The following is a 19,428-nucleotide window of genomic DNA, read 5'->3' as shown; positions in this document are numbered from 1 at the left end:
GCCAGAATGATGCTTCAAGAAATTCTGTACTTCAGTTTTTAAATCAATACATATTTCAACAACCCAAACAGTTGTATTTTTTTCATCGATGATTGAAATAAATAACAATGGGATTGCATATTCAATCTACAATGAAGATTATGCAACACTACAAGAACTTTAGAACAGAGATTTGGGACAACATATGGGAACTCAAATTAAAAGCTCCCTCTCCTTACACTAAACATACTGTTTAGCCATGAGGGAGCTGTACAGCCTGTTCTCAAATTCCAGTAAGAGCACATGGTTTATATCAGGTTCTCACAGTTATGAAAACAGTGCTGAAGAAAATAAATTAGCGTAAGTTCTGTGGAGACAATGAGAAATGGTTTGACATACAAATCTTACAAGTTAGTATATTAGGTCAACTGTATTCCAAATCAAAGAGCCAACGAAGTTTCAACTTGAACAGGGAACAGTAAACTGCAAGTATTTGTTTTAGTGAACTACAGCAATAACTGTTTATTTTACAACAACTTTCAGAAAATGGTAGGGGAAAAAAGAGAAACCTGATCACATAACAAATTGAAGTCCAGCAGCGACATTCTGAGGACAGTTCCAAAGAGCATGCTTCTCACCGCGCACCCACTGCTGCAGATTCCACTGCTAAGTCTTCTTGTAGTGCTTAGCATTGCAGTCAATGGTTGGGCGGCATAGCAATGTTATCATAACTGTACATTTATCATGAAATGCCACACTATTTGCTACAGTCTGCAGGCTGCCATCAATGCAATTTTATACATTACCTGTTCAAAGTTCATATACAGGTGTTTTAGTCTTTTTTTATTTCTGGATGTACTTGGTCTAAATTTAGGTGCTAACACACACAATAACAATTGCTGCTGGTAAAGTACCCACAGATCCAAATTCAACTTAATTTCTGCACAGTGAAAGGAGAGCAGCACTGAAGCATGACTCAGCTGATTTCAGGGAAATATTTTTCAATAGCACCCACAGCTGTAAACAATTTCACAATTTTATAATGTAATTATTACATATTGCAAATGTCTCAGAACATTAAGGGTTTAATATTTCTGCTGTACAAAAGCTCTGTGTTAAATGGTCTTCAGAAAGTAATTCAACCTTTGTCTGCCAGTTTCCCAATCTATGAAGCAGGGCTAAGTACATACTTCACTTACACAACATGAGGCTTAAATACTTTGAAGTCCTTCGACTGATAACACTACAGATAGGAAAAGTTTTAAATTTATCACAGACTTATCTTTTTATCTCACTAATGAAAGGGGGTCGCCTGGCCATTTGTTACTTAGACTTGCATTATGATTTCATCTGTGGGACAAATAACCCAGGCCCATTCACTCACGGTTATTTAGAAGACTTGGCGGTGTCTGGAATTAAGACCTAGTCATGCTGCTTTTTGTCTTTGGCTGTGATTACGAAAGTTAAGGTTTATCATGTGGTCTCCCTGGGTCCAAGCCACTCTGAAAGATTTGTTCAACATGCCGGAAGCTCATTTCTTGAATTTGGCTTCATGGTATTTTGAACTGATAGGATGCTATCATTGAGTGACATGACTTAGCTTGGTTTTCTAGTGGAGCATGAAGTTTTGGCATTAACCTCATAAGCTCTAAAAAGCCTAACTTCTGGTCTAACTTTTGAAACATATACTGAACTGCAGAAAACGCTTTCTGAAGCTCTCAAAGATTACTGAAGATCGTTATTGTATGGGTGGCAGTAGAGTCTGCAGTCTTAGTGCTAATATTATATACTAGATATATGCAGACAAACAGCTATGAAATTAACACATTTCAGTGCACCACAAAAAAGGGGTTTTACCTTATTCGACTTCTGGTTGTAGGGGTGACTGATGCCGTAGGAGAAGATGAGAGTGACAGCTGTGGTGAGGTGGTACCCATTGCCATGAGAGATGCTGGAGATGCTCCATCAGGTGCACTGATATCTCGTTTGATTTCTTCACTACTTCTTCGAGAGACTAAGTGGGAAAATGCCCATATATTTATCCTTTTCAAACATAAAACCTTTCAAACTCATTCTTGTTTTCTGACAAGCATTATTTCAGAAACCATGCATGGAAACCCACATACAACACTAGGCTTCAATGTTTTTCTTTATACTTTCCATTTAGGAAATATCAAGGATTTAGACCACACTACCAACATTTGTGAACAAGCCTGTAACTTGAAGCAAAGCAAATCTGATGAAAGTATCTTAATAGAACATCGCTACTTCCATTTGAAGGATTTTATGAATGAGAAGGAATTTTAACACCAAACCATTTAATTTTTCTCTAGTTACACTGCTAAGCTTCAAGTAGTTAAGAAAAAAGAAAACCAAAACCAAATCAGCTTAGAGATGATAGCTGCTTTATTTCCACTTAATTTTAATCAAGAATTGGCATGTATGTGATGCTCTGGACATTAATTAAATATCATCAGGAAGCAAATCAAAGATTGACCTGAGACCACTCAGCCACATTCCACAGAGCCTGCTTCATTTTATCAAAGGACAAGCAATTTTTCTTCTGAATGAAAGCACAAGCATTATACTCTGTAAAACTAAATTTGGAATGGTTATGTTTTCTCTACATGCAAGAGTTTCCAGTTAAAAGTATGAGGTTTGCCTTTTATACCTAAATAGTCACCATTGTTTATGTTTGTGCAAATCAAAGATATAACTCTCCACATATATCAGAGACTTATTTTCTAATGACTTGGGGCAAGTACATTAATTTATAAACACTCAACACAAGAAGCTGGAAAAAACACTTTTGGGCAGATTTTTTTTTAGGATAAATCAAAATTATCTGAAACACATTTTCTTCTTGAAATCATTTACTCAAATATAGGTGTTTTTTAAAAAAAAAAAATTTCTCTCAAATTAGTTCTGCCTAGTTTATAGAAAGTACCATTTTCACAGGATCACACTATTTGTACTATAAATCTTAAAGATTGTTTTAGAAGTCCCTGCTGATACTGAGGCATCAGCTTGATAGTAAACTCTCTACATAAACTTCTATTTAGCAACTCGTATTTTTTAAAAATCCAAAGTTAACATCAAATGTGCAGCAACCACTATGAGTAATACTGAAAAATATCTGTAGGTTATGCCAGTCACAAAATGGACTATTTTAAAATGATTCACTGCAAACATTCTTTTGTCCTACAGAATGGGTAAAAGGTTTGCTAGGTAATATGCAAAAACATTTATATGCATTAGATAACGTATAATGATGTATTGGTTACCTAAAAAAAAAAAAATCCTCCTATTTTAAACCATTGAAAATAATTCTTTCCACAAACAAAAATGGAATTGCTTAATCAGAGAAGAATATATGCTTCTCTGCTTCATTCACTTAAAAAAAAAAAATCCTACATCCAAGCAGTAAAAGGTAACAGCCAGGAACAGTTCTTTCCTCACATATACCTTGCACACCAGAATTATTTGTAACACAAGGAAAGATGACATAGAAGTCAACTGTTACATGCATGATTCATACTCATCCATCTGGTATGTTGGTGTAAACCATATATGCAACAATAAGGACATGAGCAATTAAAGAAAAAAATCTCTTCAGTTCCACTTGATGCAATAAAATGGAATATTATTTTACCATTGGACTTCAGTTTCTTTCCCCAAATATTTCAACAGAAAACTTGAACACTGAAAAATAAGCTTTTCCAAATATCCAAATAGAGTTTTTTTGACAAGAGCTTGGTGGTCTGAAGACCAAAGTTTTCTCTTGAAAAAGTAAAGTATATCTGTAAGTACAGTGTTGAAATGAGATTTTACTGATCATCTAAAAAATGTGGTATTACCAGAAATAGATTTGGCACTTTCCATAGTGGGTACTCTTGGCAAAGACGCTGGCCTGCTGGTAGAAGATGTTCTCAACAAATGTTCTGGACAAAGAAAAAGAAGAGAGAACATAATTAACGAAGATTCCAGTTAAAGTTAAGACATTTAAGTACAAATCATGAATATTATCTACGAGTGCCTGAGTTTGGCTGTTTTAGTGAGAGCGACTGATTTTATCTGTATGAAAGAGAAGGCCTAAATTTGCTCATTACCAATACAGATCACTATGATTACATCATGACCTTCTTAATCCTTTTTCCCTAAGGCCTCTTACTAATCCACTTGCCCAGGTCTATAAAAAAATGAATTGTTAAACCAAAAGGCTGAGCAAGGAATCCCCATTTAGCACATTGGCAAAAATATTCAATATACCATTCATAATGCAGACTGGTAATGCAGATTGATTTGTCCCTCGTGATTTTTTTTTCCCCTTTGGTTTGTTGGGTTGGGGTTTTTTATTTTTTAAATAAGAACATGGGGTTTTTTTTCCTCCCCCATACAGTGGGGTCAAAAAGATGCCTTTACATACTGTAGGGAAAGATTAGTTCTGCCTACTGCCAATGAGTAAAATCAAACTACAACAAAATTAGTTTTCTGTAGCATCAAACTATTTCCTATTATTGAAGAAATATTCCTTCAAATAAAACCTTTAGACTGCCTATGTAGAAACACTTAGAAGGTAGTAATCTGAACACAAAAAAACCATGAAAATGAAGAATGAGTATTAAAATGAGACCCTGTTCATTAGTTGAAAACATAACGTAAGAAACATACATTGCTACAGAGATACTTTAAAAATATATATGGTTGTAAACAGGAATTCTGTCTGGCACATTCTCTGTTTGAATGTACTCCTGCATTAACTGACTATAATGAAAACAGAAAAACTATATAAAGCATACCACTGATTTTGTGTTTAAGCTTACGTCTACCCATGAACTCTGTACCAATTGAAGAATCCTAAACTATCTTCTTGGAAAGGCATTTCAATATTCCTAAAAATATCAAAGTTTCTAAAATTAACGCTCCAGCTGCATTATACAAATAACCTCAATATGCATTCAACAAAAGCAAGAAGGAAATCTGGCACATACAGACTATTATGAAGTGATACAAAAAACCACCCCAACCCTCTAGAAAGCATCAGACCTCAGGAACACCAAATTGAGAGGAAATATTCAGCCTGGAGTCATATGGGGATTATCTTGAGAAACATCTACAAAAAAAAAATCGCCTAAAGCAGGCATAAATCAGAGAGCTACACCCAACACATGATAGCCATTCATTCTCACAGGAAGAGCACATTGTGAACAGTGTTTTAAGAGACAAAACAAAGTTCACAGAACAGGGAAATATTGGGAAACAGATAAATCAACACTCAATTCCATTCAATTTTTTCATCTGGCTCCTGAAGATTCAATACTTAGTAAGTTTATATTTTGTTATTTATATGCAATGCAATGCCAGCCATCATCCTTGTTCCATTTTGGGGGGAAAAGAAAACCCCAACCACACAATACATAATGTAACCCCAGAAGTGTGTATTTTTAATATCTGGAAGATGGTTGCAGGACACAAAATCATCTTGTCTTGATTTTGCAAGTGATCTCAGTTTATGCACACATTAAAAACTATCAGAACAATGCTGAGTTATCAGGATGCAATCATGACTTTGTTGAAAATTCAAAAAATTGTCTTTATGATATGCCACCATGTGCGGTGAAACACAAGTAATAAAAACTTGAACTCGAAATACTCTATGATTCTATGAAAATATTATGGTAATAAAAAGTATATAATATGATAATACTTTAGATACTAAACACTATAAAATACAAAAAAAGTATTAATAGCATTGCTAAAAACAAAGTTTAAATGAACCTGAATCAATACCTTGAACAGGGATTTCGGCATAGCTTGGTCTTTTGTCTGTCAGTGTAGCAAGGGGTTTTGAAGCCGAGATTGGTCCACTTATAGAATGCCTCTGAAACGGAAAAATACTTGTGTCAAACATACTCTGAAGATTAAAAAAACCAAGAAAGATGGAATTGCAGAATCAGTTTTAGAAACTCAGATATGACGTTATTACTGATTTAAAAGAACTAAAAAAAAAAGAACATTTAAAAATAGTGAAAAAGGGCATGTCCTCTTTACCTGTTGCTTTTGCCAATCTGAATGTATATACAAATGCTATGTATTGATATTGTAACATTTACTTCTTTAAACCTAAACCTGTTCCTCAAACCAATGTTGCAAATGAAGCTTGTGAATTCTCTTGCATTTTTTGTACTAATTTTCATCTTCATTTACATTTTGTTTGTACAAACCTGTTCTGGTTAAACTTGACATGTTTGTTTAAACTAATACAACCTCCTACATGTAGCCAAGATTTTAGTGCTTGATGTGTATTATTAACATATGCCTTTACAGCTTTGTGGCTTTTCCTGGAAAATTAGGATAATGGTGTATTCGGTGTACTGACATGAACCACCCTTTGCTAAGAAAAACCCTAATGAAAAAACTATTTTTTATTCAGAATGTCAACAGCTTATGCTACCACCTATTTAACTGAGATGCTCTGCAAACAACTGAAGAGAGACATTTTGTTAAGTATTTGTCAAATATGTAACAAAATACAAATATAATTATTTTTTCTTTCTAAGGTCACCTTAATTTCTGTTCTGCTCTAAACTAGCTACGAAATGAATTTTTTCAAGTTTTATGTAAAATATTTAGCAATGCATGGCTTCTAGCAGCTTGAAGTGTAAGTACATGATCACAGATGTGTTAAGTCTTGCACACAATAATTAACCACTGGATAGCACTGAAATTAGCACTTTAGTATCACACAAATGAACTGTACAATGCAATAATTACCCTTACTGAAACTCATATTCAGTTGCTGAAGACTCAGGGAAGAACATCCACAATTATTCTTTCTTAAATTAATAATTTCAAAGAGCCTATTGCAAATTATAGTACATTCTTTATTCGCTCTGTCCTTTCTATTAGATTTCTATATTTAATCACAATCAGTCCAGTAATGTGTTTATCGTGAAAACTCTTTCAGCTCTCCATCTGGCCCAAAATTAGATGAGAAGGCTAAATAAGCCTTATCTTCATAAGGTAATAAAGGTCAGATGTTTCTCATGCCAAATCATGTAGGCAAGACAGACAAATCCAAAATTGTGATTAAAAAAAGTTAACAGTATATACTTTGCAGCATCCTGTAGCACAGGCAGGATTACAGGGCTACTTATTCATCATTTAGAGTCAAACTAGAGTTACGCTTTTGGGCTTGAAATCAAACGGACAAGACAACTGCCAACCATCTAAGAATCTAACTCCAAAATACAGCATGAAGAATTTAATCACTTTATGTGTCAAAAGTCCTGCATGTACACTACAAAGATTATTGCTTTAAACGTGCAGATGAAAGTGACTGCAATTGTGAGCCACGCGCAGAAGTGCCTACAACAGCTTCCCGTAAGAGCTGGTATTTCAAACTTGCATTAACTTTAAAGTTCACTTCACCCACTTAGCATTTCTTTTTCTTTTTTTTAAATAAAGGACAAGGATGCTATCAAAGTGAGAGCCTCCCCCCACAAAAGGAAACCACTATAATAGAGTTAGATAATGAGGTTAAAAAAGAAACATTTCATTTTGTCTAGCTTTGGGATTGTCATTACAAAGACAGCATAGTACAGAACTTCAGCCAGGAAACAAAGCTATGTACAGAGCAGACACAGTGCTGGATAACCATACACCTTTATCACTTTCTCAGCTTCCGGATATCACTTAAAAACAAACATCCTTTACGGATATTATCAGAAAGTGGTTGTATTACTCAACTGATAACTTGCTGTGTACTGGTCTTGTCTCCTTGTTATAAAACGAACTGTTTGTCTTTTTGCTCCTGTTGACACTGCAGACAGGGCTTACCTTCACTGTTGTTAGTTCCTTATTACATATGTTACTATTACAGCTACCAGTAGTAACGTAGTGACTAATACACAGCAAATTAGAGGAAAATGAACCAACTAATGTTTATCTAGTTCCACTTGGCAACATCTATATAGTAGTAATAGTGCACAAGTCTCTTGGAGAATAATTTTTCCTGAGACATTTTACAGGTGTTAGAAACTTTTCTGCTTGACTGAGCTTTTGTTGAATTTGCAGATCGGCCATTCCTCATTTCACTTCCAAAACAAAACACATTTGATGTGCAATCAAACATGTATGGGTCCTACCAATCCCTTTATAAATGCTTTTTTTCCTTCAACTAGAAATATGTTCTAAAACTCACTTAACTGCTAAACACCATTTGTCCTTTACACTAGTGTTCAAACGCCTCAACACTAAATGAAAGACCAAAAGTTTGGAGGAATTGCATGCTTTTGAGGCTATTAATGGAGGCTGCTAATGGGGCAGAAATTACTGAAGATGCTTTGCAATCTGTGATCCTCTTCATCCAACATTGAGGTCTAGCGGAAGAAAATGCTAGAAACTTTAAGGACTACTTCTGATGGAGTGTATAAAGAAAATTGTTCACAGAGTTAATGTGGTTTTATGTAGCAGTCTCTGTATAACATAATTACACTAACAGATAAAGTTAAAGATGCTAATATCAACAGTTACTTTTGCACAGCCATTCCTAGTTTGAAGATAAACTTTCTGCTAGCTACCTATGACTCTCTTCAGATTGGTTTTTTTTTTTTGGTAAGATGAGTAACAACTCCAGAAGAAGAACCAGCACACAGGTGAGATTAAAAAAGTAAAAGAGGACAAACACCTGATACTTCAAATTTGCAGCAGAACTATGGCAGGATGAACTAATACATTAAACTCCAAATATTTTCCTTCTGACTCTTCATCCTTGTGTCTGTTGTTAGCTATGGAAGGAAACATGAGCTTCAATCACTACCAGGTACCTATTCCCGATCATTTTGCACTTCAGTACGTACTTCAATTAAGTACTTCACACCAGTGCACCTACACATGGCAATTTCAAAACACACACAGTTCTTCACATTAAGTAGTTAAGGTATGGAAGTCTTTGACACTGAATTGCTTCGAGCCTGAAAGTTTATATGCTCAAAGCAAAGCAGGACATTCAGTGGCGACCAGTGAATCTGAAACCACATCTACTTCAGAGAGTCCTCCAGCTATGAAACAGAAAAAGATAGCACTCAGGGAAAGCAGCAGATATGGTTCATTGTCCTTACATTCCTCCCTAGGCATCTGCTTTGGTCACTCTCAGTGGCATACCAGACCAGCTAAGCTATGGGCTAACCCAGCAGGGTTGTTTTTACATTCTGAAGAGCATTCTCTTCATACCTCTCTTCCTAAATTGTTTTGCAGTATTGCTAAGCGCTATGGTAAATAACAGCTATGTTCCACTGCAGGCTTGGACCTGAAGCCAGAAGGGGGTTGGTTGGTTTGTTTGTTTTCAGTTGCAAAAATGTATCTCCTTATACATATACATATTAGTATAAAGAAAACCAAACAGAGCAAACAAAAACTCCCCAAGACTGAGGAAATTCATGACACAGTCCAACAGAAAAATGAAGTGATATGCATAATTCAGAGAGGGCACATGTTGATGCATCTGTACTTGGAGAATCTTTTTTGCAACCAATCCATCTTATCATTATATCAAAATTGTGTCAGTTTCTCAATAGGTGTCCATGTAAATATTTCCCCTGTGACAGCATTTAAAAGCAACTGAGATTAATAATAAGCACTACAACACCCATATGGAGATCAACCCTTCCACCTTTACTCAAGATCTTAAATCATGGATGACTTCTATAAGGTGGGAGCCAACAGGTCAATACACATAGCGACTAACTTATTAAAATCTTGCTTTTCAATTGCAAGAGAGCAAAAACCACAGACAAATAAAATATTAAAAAATTGCATATAACACAACAGTAGAAAACAAGTAGTAATATGAAAATAAAGAAAAGGAAAAGATGATGAAAAATGGTTTTGAACCAGAACCCTTCCTCTCTTGAGCAGAAAATATTCTTTAAATACAATTTACATAATTGAGGTCACAAACCCCAGTTGCCTTCTGGATAATAACAAATACTTTCAAGAAAACCACCTATCTTTAAAAAGACAATAGAAGCTCCTTTCATTTACACACCCTCCCCTTTGTTTTTCAGGCAATGTTTCCCACTAATGAGTATCCAGCTGTTATTGACTTGGTTCTATACCAGAAGTTGAATTCAAAATTCAAGTAATTCTGGCAGATCAAGAACATCAAACAAGAGCTGTAAACCTGAGCAGGTCTGCAGTATTCTAAGAGATTACTTTGGTTCATGGTTAATTTACAGGTAAATAAAGTGAAATAAGCCTTAGGCTTCATCAAAAAGTCTTCTGTCTGCCAAAGCTCTGGTCTAGCCTTTTAGAATATGAGATTCAGTCTGCCTCTTCCTACAAGAGCACAGAAATAAATAGAAATATAAAGACAGATCAATAGGAACAAAGCATCTGTCAGAGAACTTGTTGCATTTAACTACTTTAGAAAACTGCTATCAAGAGTGACTGAGCCACAGGAAATAGCAGAAGCTATCACAAAAAACCATTTAATTCTTTCTCTTTACTTTGAGGCTATCCATTTGTTTCACGAAATTCACTCTTAAATGAATAAAAGCTGCACTAGTCTGAGCACAGGAGCAGTCTGTCTGTTCCAGGCATTGTTCCTTGAGCGCTAAAAGCCAATATGGATACAGTCTTCAGTTCACACAGAGAGGATTTATTACCAAAACGTTATGCTGACCAACAGTAAAAATCAAGTTGCGGTACTTCCGGTTAGTAATATCTTGAAGGCAACAGGAGAATTACTGACATTAAAGGAGTAAAACATGTAGTACATTCTTTGATTTTTCTTTGTGAATCTGGTCCCATCTGCTTTGTCCTTAAACTTGTTGGCTTTTGCCAAAATCTCACTTCATGCAGCTAGTGAGATAATAAAACCAGCAGCGATCTACAAAGCTGAGCATTAGAGTACTGATGACGCAGTCTTAGTGTACCGAGGCTCCCGTAGCAGCTGAACAAATGGACAAAGCTTCAGAGGGGACAGAACAAAATAGACAGTACGATCAGCAAACTGGCCAAACTCCCAGTCAGTAAAAAATGAACAAAGATAATCAATTCACAATGATTTCATTCCTCTCTCGTCAGGTCTGCTATCAAAAGCCCATGCAACATGGGATACATTTATACTGATGATTGCTGACAAATTCTGCACAGATCTCAGTCCATTGCCTGAAGGGGATTACTGCTGTTTCCATGCCAGGCACGGGACTAAGAACTGACAAACAGCAGCTCTAAGACTAAGGAATGCAGATAAAGTTTTTCTCCCATGCTTCTCAGTAGCACAGGAATAGTAAGGGTTGGGAATATTTAACAAGAACTTCCAAATTATGCCAAATCTTGTAAATACAACATGGTTCTCTGTGAAAGACTCTTTTGTTAGACTGAATGTTTTAGTAATTACTTGAGGCAACATTTTATCATTATGTCCCCACAAAGTCAGTAATTTTTGTATATTGCCACCTGTAGTTTCACATGCTCTTCTTTACTAAGAAGGATTAAGTGCAGTCATAAAACACCTACCTGCATAGGGGATACAGCAGCAGCAGGGGGAGTTTTCATGGGACTTGGGCTCAGGGGAGTGCGAGGAATTGCGGCAGCAGTAGGGCTTGGAACTAGTAGAAACACAGAAAGGAAGCCATCGTGAGCGCTGCACTGTTTTGTGGTGAAACAGGAGACTTGCTGTTATAGCAAACTCTTGCCTTGTACTTTACATTACTCGTTTTACCAGATCACGTATTTCAGAATTTCAGTTAGTGACTGACTGCAAAATCATTTAGAAGTATGCCCACACACTTACTCCTCTGTAATTACTTTCTGTCTTGAATACATCATCCATAGTAAAAACATGTTTACTGGGAGTGGACAAGGCTAAGGTGCAGGATACTACTACCCTGGCAGATGTAAATGATGGCATTACTGGTTCTCTGATCTCCAGATAATTAAAGAGATGGTAGCAGGCTCCTGGGTCTGCCAGTAAGACAAGATAGATAACATATATCACCACCTCCTCCTTTCTCATTTCCAACTGAAGTCCACAGGTACTACATATAATATGTTAGTCCCTGAAATTTTGGGATTAAACAAATAACATGCTTAGAAATGTAGGAAAACAGACAAATACTGAGTTGGTGAGCCAGTCATCTGATTATTTAACAGCATGATTAGACACGAATGCTGATAGAAGCTTGAAATAAAAGATCAAAGGGAAGGGAGAGGTGCTTTATCGTTTTACCAAACTAATTCTGGCACGAAAGCACCTTTATCCAGTAACAGATTAAAAAAGCCTTCAAAATTAACACTAGCAAAGAAAAAATTTGTAAATACGTATGAACAAAGAGAACAAGTGTGGAAATAGAACCATTTACAGATCACCAAATAATACAGCGATGCTTCTATACCTTAAACAAATTTTCAGGTTATAAGCAATTAAAAATAATTTGCCATACACAGTACAGTACTTTAAGTCTCTCTGGTAATATAGTCTACTTCCAGCCAAGCCTTTTTACATCAGAGACTTACAGCGACATTATTGTAAATGAAATTCAAAGCCAAAAGCCCTGGCAAGGGAAATATTTTAATCCATACAAAGTCTCATACGCAGTCAAAGCTAAAACTCAAGTGTTTCTCATTTCAGGATAATTACTTGAATTCCTTTTTCTGCTCATCTATAAAGAAGGCCAACAGCACCTGTTTCCACAATCAGAGAACTACAGTAAAATCCACTGTCTCAACAGTGAGATCCTTTTCATTTTAGAAAATATTCCCTATATCATTTAACAGATGATTCTGGGTGGCCTTTATTTTTAACTTTCACCAGCACTTTGACTATACGAATGTCAGTTATTAAAAGAAACAAACTTGGCTCTAGCTATTACATGGCTTTTAGAATGCTTAATTTGGTACATTAAGTTCATGTTTTTATAGTCAGGCTGAAATCTGCTGTGCTTCCAGCTACAATTATGTGTGTAATGTGTGTTTATGTATTTCTAATATATGGAAGCATTGAATCAAAGCGTCTAGCATATGAGTCATTGGCAATGCAACAGTGAAGAGAAAATAAAGACAAGACAAAAAAGGATGCTTGCACTTAACCGCAGTGAATGATCTGTTGTGCCATCTAGTTTACATTAGTTTGTTTCAGGCATCACTTATAGATCATGACAGTACAATAAAACAACTTACCTTTGAATTAGCTAAGCCATTAGAAGTGTCCATGTCAACATATGCAAAATCATAACTTGGTACAGCTATTACACTGGTTGAAAATAATTACCTTGGGAGGCACTGTCAAATGACTTGATGAGTGTTTTTACAGTAGGAGTTGGCTCTGAGGAGGTGGATGATCTGCGACTCAGGCCCATTCCTTGTCTCAGAGCTGCCAAATCTCTCTCTACAGCATTCATGTAATTGTACACTCGACCACGTTCCTCTTCCTGCCTGAAATCAATATGCAGCCCATTTAAGGCATTTAAAAAAACATTTTAACATGCAAAGTCTTAAAAAATTCAACACAGATTTGAAGCCAAATTAAAATCTATGGTCCAAATTGGTCATTACGTTAACCTAGTTTTCTTTCCACTGTAATTTAGAAATAGATTATCAACCTAAATTATCACTGTAAGTTCTTACTATTTGTCAGCAAGAGAGCTTAAGCACCAGGTGAAAATTCTATCAGATCAATACTTGATCTAAGGCTTAATTTCTGCTTCTATCTCTCAAACACACACACACACACACGGACGGAAAAAATTGAGCCTTAAGTATTTCACCGTTTCACATGAAAATAATCAGCTCATAGGGGAGAATTTTTTTCCACCTGCATAAACAGAAGACAATTTAAATTAATACTAAGGAAGTAAGAACACATTTCTGGCACACACCTTTAGGCAGCATATGAATCAGTTTCGAAAAAACATTTAGATTTTTACTACAGACTATTTATGGTGGCTATTGTATTCAGTGTCACAAGACAAGAATTGTTTAAAGCAACCTATTTTCCACAGTCTGCAATAATTAAACATTGACTGATTCTTGCTTCAGACACTGTAACAGACTTTCCTACCATCTTCCCTCCAATACAGTAGCTATGCCACTTCCAAAGAATCTGATTCAGTTGCCTCTTTGTTCTTTGCAATGAATCAAATGTCAAAAGATGCTTGTGTATAGATAATAATGAATACATGGACCGGAATCAGCAAGCCAATTCTACTTTCAAAAGTGCAACTGTAACCTCAAAGGTTCATTTGCGAGCAGTAATTGAACAATTACAATTCTGGCTGAAATGTATTACTAAGAATTGTTCATATTACTTAGTTTGGTGATCTTACTTCAGATAAGATGCCTTACACCCACCACTCATTTATCCAGATAATTTTCCATTTTCAATGTAACCAGTCTGCTCTTCCTACCCTCAGCTTTTTCCCAAGTTCCACAGCCTGCAGTATCTCATATCCTACTGGATCCTGGGTTAAGTGTCACCTATCTTATAAAATGCCCATCCACGTAGAGAAAAATTGTTTAATGTATACACATCACAAACACCAAACACCACTGTAATTGTAAACTATACACGTATTCAATCCCTAGAGACAATGTAGTCAGGATTCAAATGTGCCATCCAAGATATTCTTATTCTGTGGATTTGAGGACTTTAATAGTTTTGAAAGACATATTACTCTAGTTTCTAAATAACTGTAGCACTAATTCAAGCCACAATACATCACGGTTTGAATTGTTTTTACTAAAAATGTACACAAAGCATCTCTAATTATGTCCAGAAAAAATTATCAGTGGAAAGAGAACAGTACGAGACATATGCAGAATTAGACAAAGGTTTCTTCTCAGGTAAAAATCCAGCTGTATTTTTAACCATACCAAAAGCCTTGGCTGCTAATAAGAAGTATTAATGATGGTACAGAAAAGCCAAGACTGTTTGTTTTTCACACTGAGGGAAGTTAAATCACGTCCAGCTGTTAAATAGGAAAAATCCTCCACTTCAACCTGGTTTTGCAAAAGTGCCAAACTGAATATTCTCGGATGGATTAAGTATACAGTATAAAGAAACAAATATTGTTCTTATAAGTTTACCTATTTTGACCCCTGAAAGCCTGTGTAAAGTAGCTTTTTGAAATACAGAACCTCACAGTGAGAGGATTTATGAACTTCCAGAGTCTCAATAATAGTCAAGATACTGGATTTCCAGAACTGTTCCCCCCCTACAAAAGAGACAATATCCCTGTTGTCTTTTGCATACTTGCGTGACTTTATTTCCTCCAACTCTTTAGTGAGCTTCTCATTTTTCTCCTGAGCTTCATGCAATCTACGCTTCAGGTCCCCTATCTCTTCCTGGGCCTCAGACTTTATATCATTTGCTATAACCACTGCAGTCTGTAGATCAGCTTGGAACTGACGCCATTCTGCTGACTCCTCCTATAAGTAAATAAAACTTTAAATTTAAAGCAGCAGCAGCAAGAATTTTGAAGTTAAAAATAAAAGTTATCCTTATTATTCATAGTTTCCCTATGCTGTTACAGAAAACAATTTACAGGAATGATAAAGGCCCTCATCTCTGGCACTAGGCACAACCTAACTTACAAGTTAAATTGAAGAAGTTTTGCTGGAAATAACTAGACTTCCAAGGTCATGAATTTCTTTTCTAGAAACAAAGAAAATGTTCGAAGTGGAGGGGAATAAAAAATAATATTACACCATGTACCAGAAGACGCAGGAACATTTTCTCCCAAGCCCAGAGCCGTATCTTTGTGACACTGCGGATTTTTCAAAAATTAGGTTTTTAGTCTCTGTAGATTAGTAAATATATTGCCATATGATGCCTGTGTCAGAAATAATTATTTTAATGGTATTACATCTCATCATACTACGTTTTCACAGGTCTTATGACTTTCCAAGTCTACAATCTATTGAGTTTTTAGGTTTTAACCTACCCGGAGTCTCCTGTGAAGATTCTTTATCTCTCTTTCCATGTCATGCTTTTGGTCCTGAAGTTTTTTAACTGTATCTGGAAAGAAAGTCAAATTATCTGTAAGATCTTAGTCAGGGATCTATTTACTTAAAAAAGAGTAACTGAAACAACCTGCAAATGTTTTTAAAAACTTACTCAGAGAATACATTTTTATAACCAAAGCCATCTGGAGCAAAATAGTATGAGCAGAAATAATTTGACAGAAAGTGTCAATAGGTACATACTTCTCTATGACTGGTGAGAGGAACAGCATAAGCAAGCTCAATTCTTATACAAATCCCAGTCTCTTCTCTACCCTTCACAATATTAAAATGACAAAGCAATAACAAAGAACAAATAGACAAGATAGGTAATTAAACATGGAAGGATCCTAAAAACATGGAAGTCCGGGGGTTTTCCCTCTTCAAATGTAAGCTGCAGCTACACAAAGCCTTTTGATTCACAATTTACTCCCTGCCACAAAGCAGCTGACATAACACTCACAGCCATGCCTTTCAACGAGGATAAAAGTCTACTCACATCCTCAAGAATCGTATATTCTTGTCTATCAAGCTACTATTTGAAGTTGAAACAAGCTATATTTACAGCAAAGGGATAAACAGTCTATGAGATCACGTTATGAAAGAGATGGTCCCTTAAATCTGTCAGCAGCTATACAAAAGAGTAGGCAGCTTGATCACCACCAACTCCTCATGTGGCGTCTGACAGACTGGCTACTGCAATTATTATTCATTTGTTACTTCATTCAATACACAAGGACAATGTGATTGATTACTCCATTCTTATAACTAAGCAACTAATGAAGAAGAACACAGCATAAATTTCTAATTAGTGTGTCACTTCATTGATCTTTGGATTCTAGGATTATTTTATTTCTATAGCATGGTGTAGCTATTTCCAAACTGTAAAAATGATGGACCAACTGACTGAATGCATTTTTTTGTTCAGGTTCATTATTCCAAGACCTGCTGGAAACAAATATTTTTCCTGTATTGCAATGCTCTTTCCACAAAAAGATTGAAGGTGCCTCATAAATTTAGGCTGTTCAAAACACAAAACCTTGGCAAAAATCTACGGAACTGCATAATAAATGTTTGAATAGTCAAAAGATAGGTATATAGGTTCATACAAACAGACTGATGAAGTTTTGCAGCTCTCATTTTCTAACATGAAAAACATTCCAGTGCCTTTATTTGGGTATCAGGTCTCAGGAAAAACAGTAAACCAGGGTTTATTCAAAGTTACTTGTTCTGCCAATACCTACCAGTGTCATCCCAAGTAAGCCTATGCCTTCAGTACTCCTGGTCTTTTGTCAAAGGGCGTTTCTTAACAATAAAAATGAGGCTATTACAGACTAAATGGAAAAGGGTAAGCATTTCAAAATGTTTAAATCAGATGCAACAAAGACTAAGAAGAGATTTAAGCTGATTTATGCTGATGTGTACATTCAGGAGCCTCAACTATACTCGTAAGAACGTTTCAGTTTTTCAACCATGGAATTCCTTTTGGTTTCTTCATCAGAAGAAATTCTTGAGTTTTGCCTCAACAGTACCAAGTACAGAGGCTTTTAATGCCACAGCTAATTTCTTTATAAGAATGATATAAAAGTCAGTTGGCCTGAAAACGTGATAACCTTTCAGGCTTGGAAAAGTTGAAACACTAAAATTAGACAGGTATTTCTGTATTTATCTCCTTAAAAGACATTTTAAAATGCATCCAACTGATCTTTCAGCTTTGAAGATAAGCCTAACAGAGCATGCCACTCAAATCTCATGCTACCATCATACTTAAGCAAAGCCCTCCAATTTTTAGCTTGTCTTTGTATACATAACTTGTTTGAGCTAAGTCAGCACTGAGGTGCCAGCTTCAGGTCAAAGTTATAAAATTCGCTCCCCCTCCCCACCCTTCTTTCCTTTAAACACATGCTAAAAAACCTGCTGCAAATTAGATAACTTTCAGCAGTGACAGCAAGTCAACATGCCCTAAAGAGCTTCCAGTAGCATTCTGAAACAAAATGTAGTGGATGACCATTTTCTCTTTTAAAGACAGTTCAAAGAAAATGTATTTTTAAAAATAAAATTTGTTCTACTACTAAAAGCAAGCTACAGTTCATCTAAAAATAACCACAAACCAGAAACTATAAATGCATCCAGAGTTAAAGCTTGTGTAATGCCATTGTTTTGAGCTTCTGTGAGATATGAAACGCACCATTAAGTTTTAGTATATTTATGCTTTGAAGTAAAACACAATGGTCTGAATATTCTGCAGTTACTATAAACAATACAGAGCATTTTACAGCAGTTGTTGGAAACAGTCTTCTTCCCCAATCAATTGAAGAGATTTAAAAAAAAAAAAAAAAAAAACAAACCCTACCAAATTGCAACTGAATTTGAAACATAGTGAGAAATTAAGACTAAGATAAATTATTTCAACTCTTATAGCCTGAACTCCTTTCTTATCATTGTGCCACCAATTACAGCCTGAAAATTCAAATAGTCAAAATAGGCACACAGACAGCAATTCTCTGTACACCTGCCTTGTGGTATTTTTCCTTTCTGCATCCTCACAACCTTCACGATTCTTCTCTAACACACACAAACCCCTTCCACCTGTACCTGCTGCAATTTTCAGTATTGTAGGACAGGTACTTCTACCATTATCCAGTCTCCTCCTTTTAAGGACCATAGACAAGAAAGACGATTGAGATAAAAGGAAAAGTAACTATTGTTGAGGGTAAGTGAAGAACAAGGAGACCATTCTGATGAATGAATCAGATAATCAAAGATGGCAAATCAGCAAGGTGCTTGTGTTTTACCCGAGGATTCAACTATGTCTACATTTTACAAAACAGTATTGATTTAAATCCCAGACTGACAATTCCTTGCTTTTTAGAAAGCAGATAAATTATGGGAAATGCAGACTAGAAATGGTAAAGAAAAACATTACAACTATGGCTGGTGGAAGGAAGAAACTAAGATTGTCTGAATTTTATAAGGCTGCCAGAGAAACAAGTATCACTGCATTCTGTATCTGTAACTGTTACTGATTATAGTTAGCAGTTAGAATTTATCACTATGAAATAAAAATTAGTATCAACATTCAATTGTTTAATTTGCCTCTGGGGGAAAAAAAAAGAAAGAAAAAAGAAAAAAGAAAGACTTACAATACTCAGATATGCATAGTAGTTTCAAAACATGACACTACAATTCCTGATAAGCAACACGAAATCAAGTAATCCTGACACAGGAAAATCCACAGTGGGCATTCTCACAGTTTTTGTACCAATTACATTGGTCTGCTTTATACTAGCATAGTATTACAATTTTTTAGCGTAGAAATGGGTATCCCAGTATAATCACATCTACACAGATTAGTGCTAGCAATACAGTTAATTTAAGAATTATAGCTTCCTTTTATAAGAAGCAGCACTGGCTACAAACATATCAAAGCTCAGGCAATTTGCT

The 19,428-nt window shown here is 35.7% G+C and overlaps 1 protein-coding gene across 3 annotated transcripts in view; it reads right to left on the bottom strand.

Annotated features, from left to right (window-relative positions):
* Positions 1-19,428, bottom strand: part of SPECC1L (sperm antigen with calponin homology and coiled-coil domains 1 like) — a 50,343-nt gene that overhangs the window by 16,926 nt on the left and 13,989 nt on the right. For all 3 annotated transcript variants that reach the window (XM_009493040.2, XM_075718197.1, XM_075718196.1), the window contains 7 exons: positions 15,927-16,000; positions 15,236-15,411; positions 13,256-13,419; positions 11,503-11,594; positions 5,770-5,860; positions 3,837-3,920; positions 1,837-1,993 (listed from right to left, as the gene is read on the bottom strand). In XM_009493040.2, coding sequence (XP_009491315.2) covers positions 1,837-1,993; positions 3,837-3,920; positions 5,770-5,860; positions 11,503-11,594; positions 13,256-13,419; positions 15,236-15,411; positions 15,927-16,000 — 838 coding nt within the window. The remainder of the gene's footprint in view (positions 1-1,836; positions 1,994-3,836; positions 3,921-5,769; positions 5,861-11,502; positions 11,595-13,255; positions 13,420-15,235; positions 15,412-15,926; positions 16,001-19,428) is intronic.

The sequence above is a fragment of the Pelecanus crispus genome, chromosome 11 (assembly GCF_030463565.1).
Source record: "Pelecanus crispus isolate bPelCri1 chromosome 11, bPelCri1.pri, whole genome shotgun sequence".
In the NCBI taxonomy this organism is placed as follows: Eukaryota; Metazoa; Chordata; class Aves; order Pelecaniformes; family Pelecanidae; genus Pelecanus; species Pelecanus crispus.
Note: the sequence above shows the minus strand (reverse complement) of the source record. Positions and strands in the feature narration are given on the sequence as shown.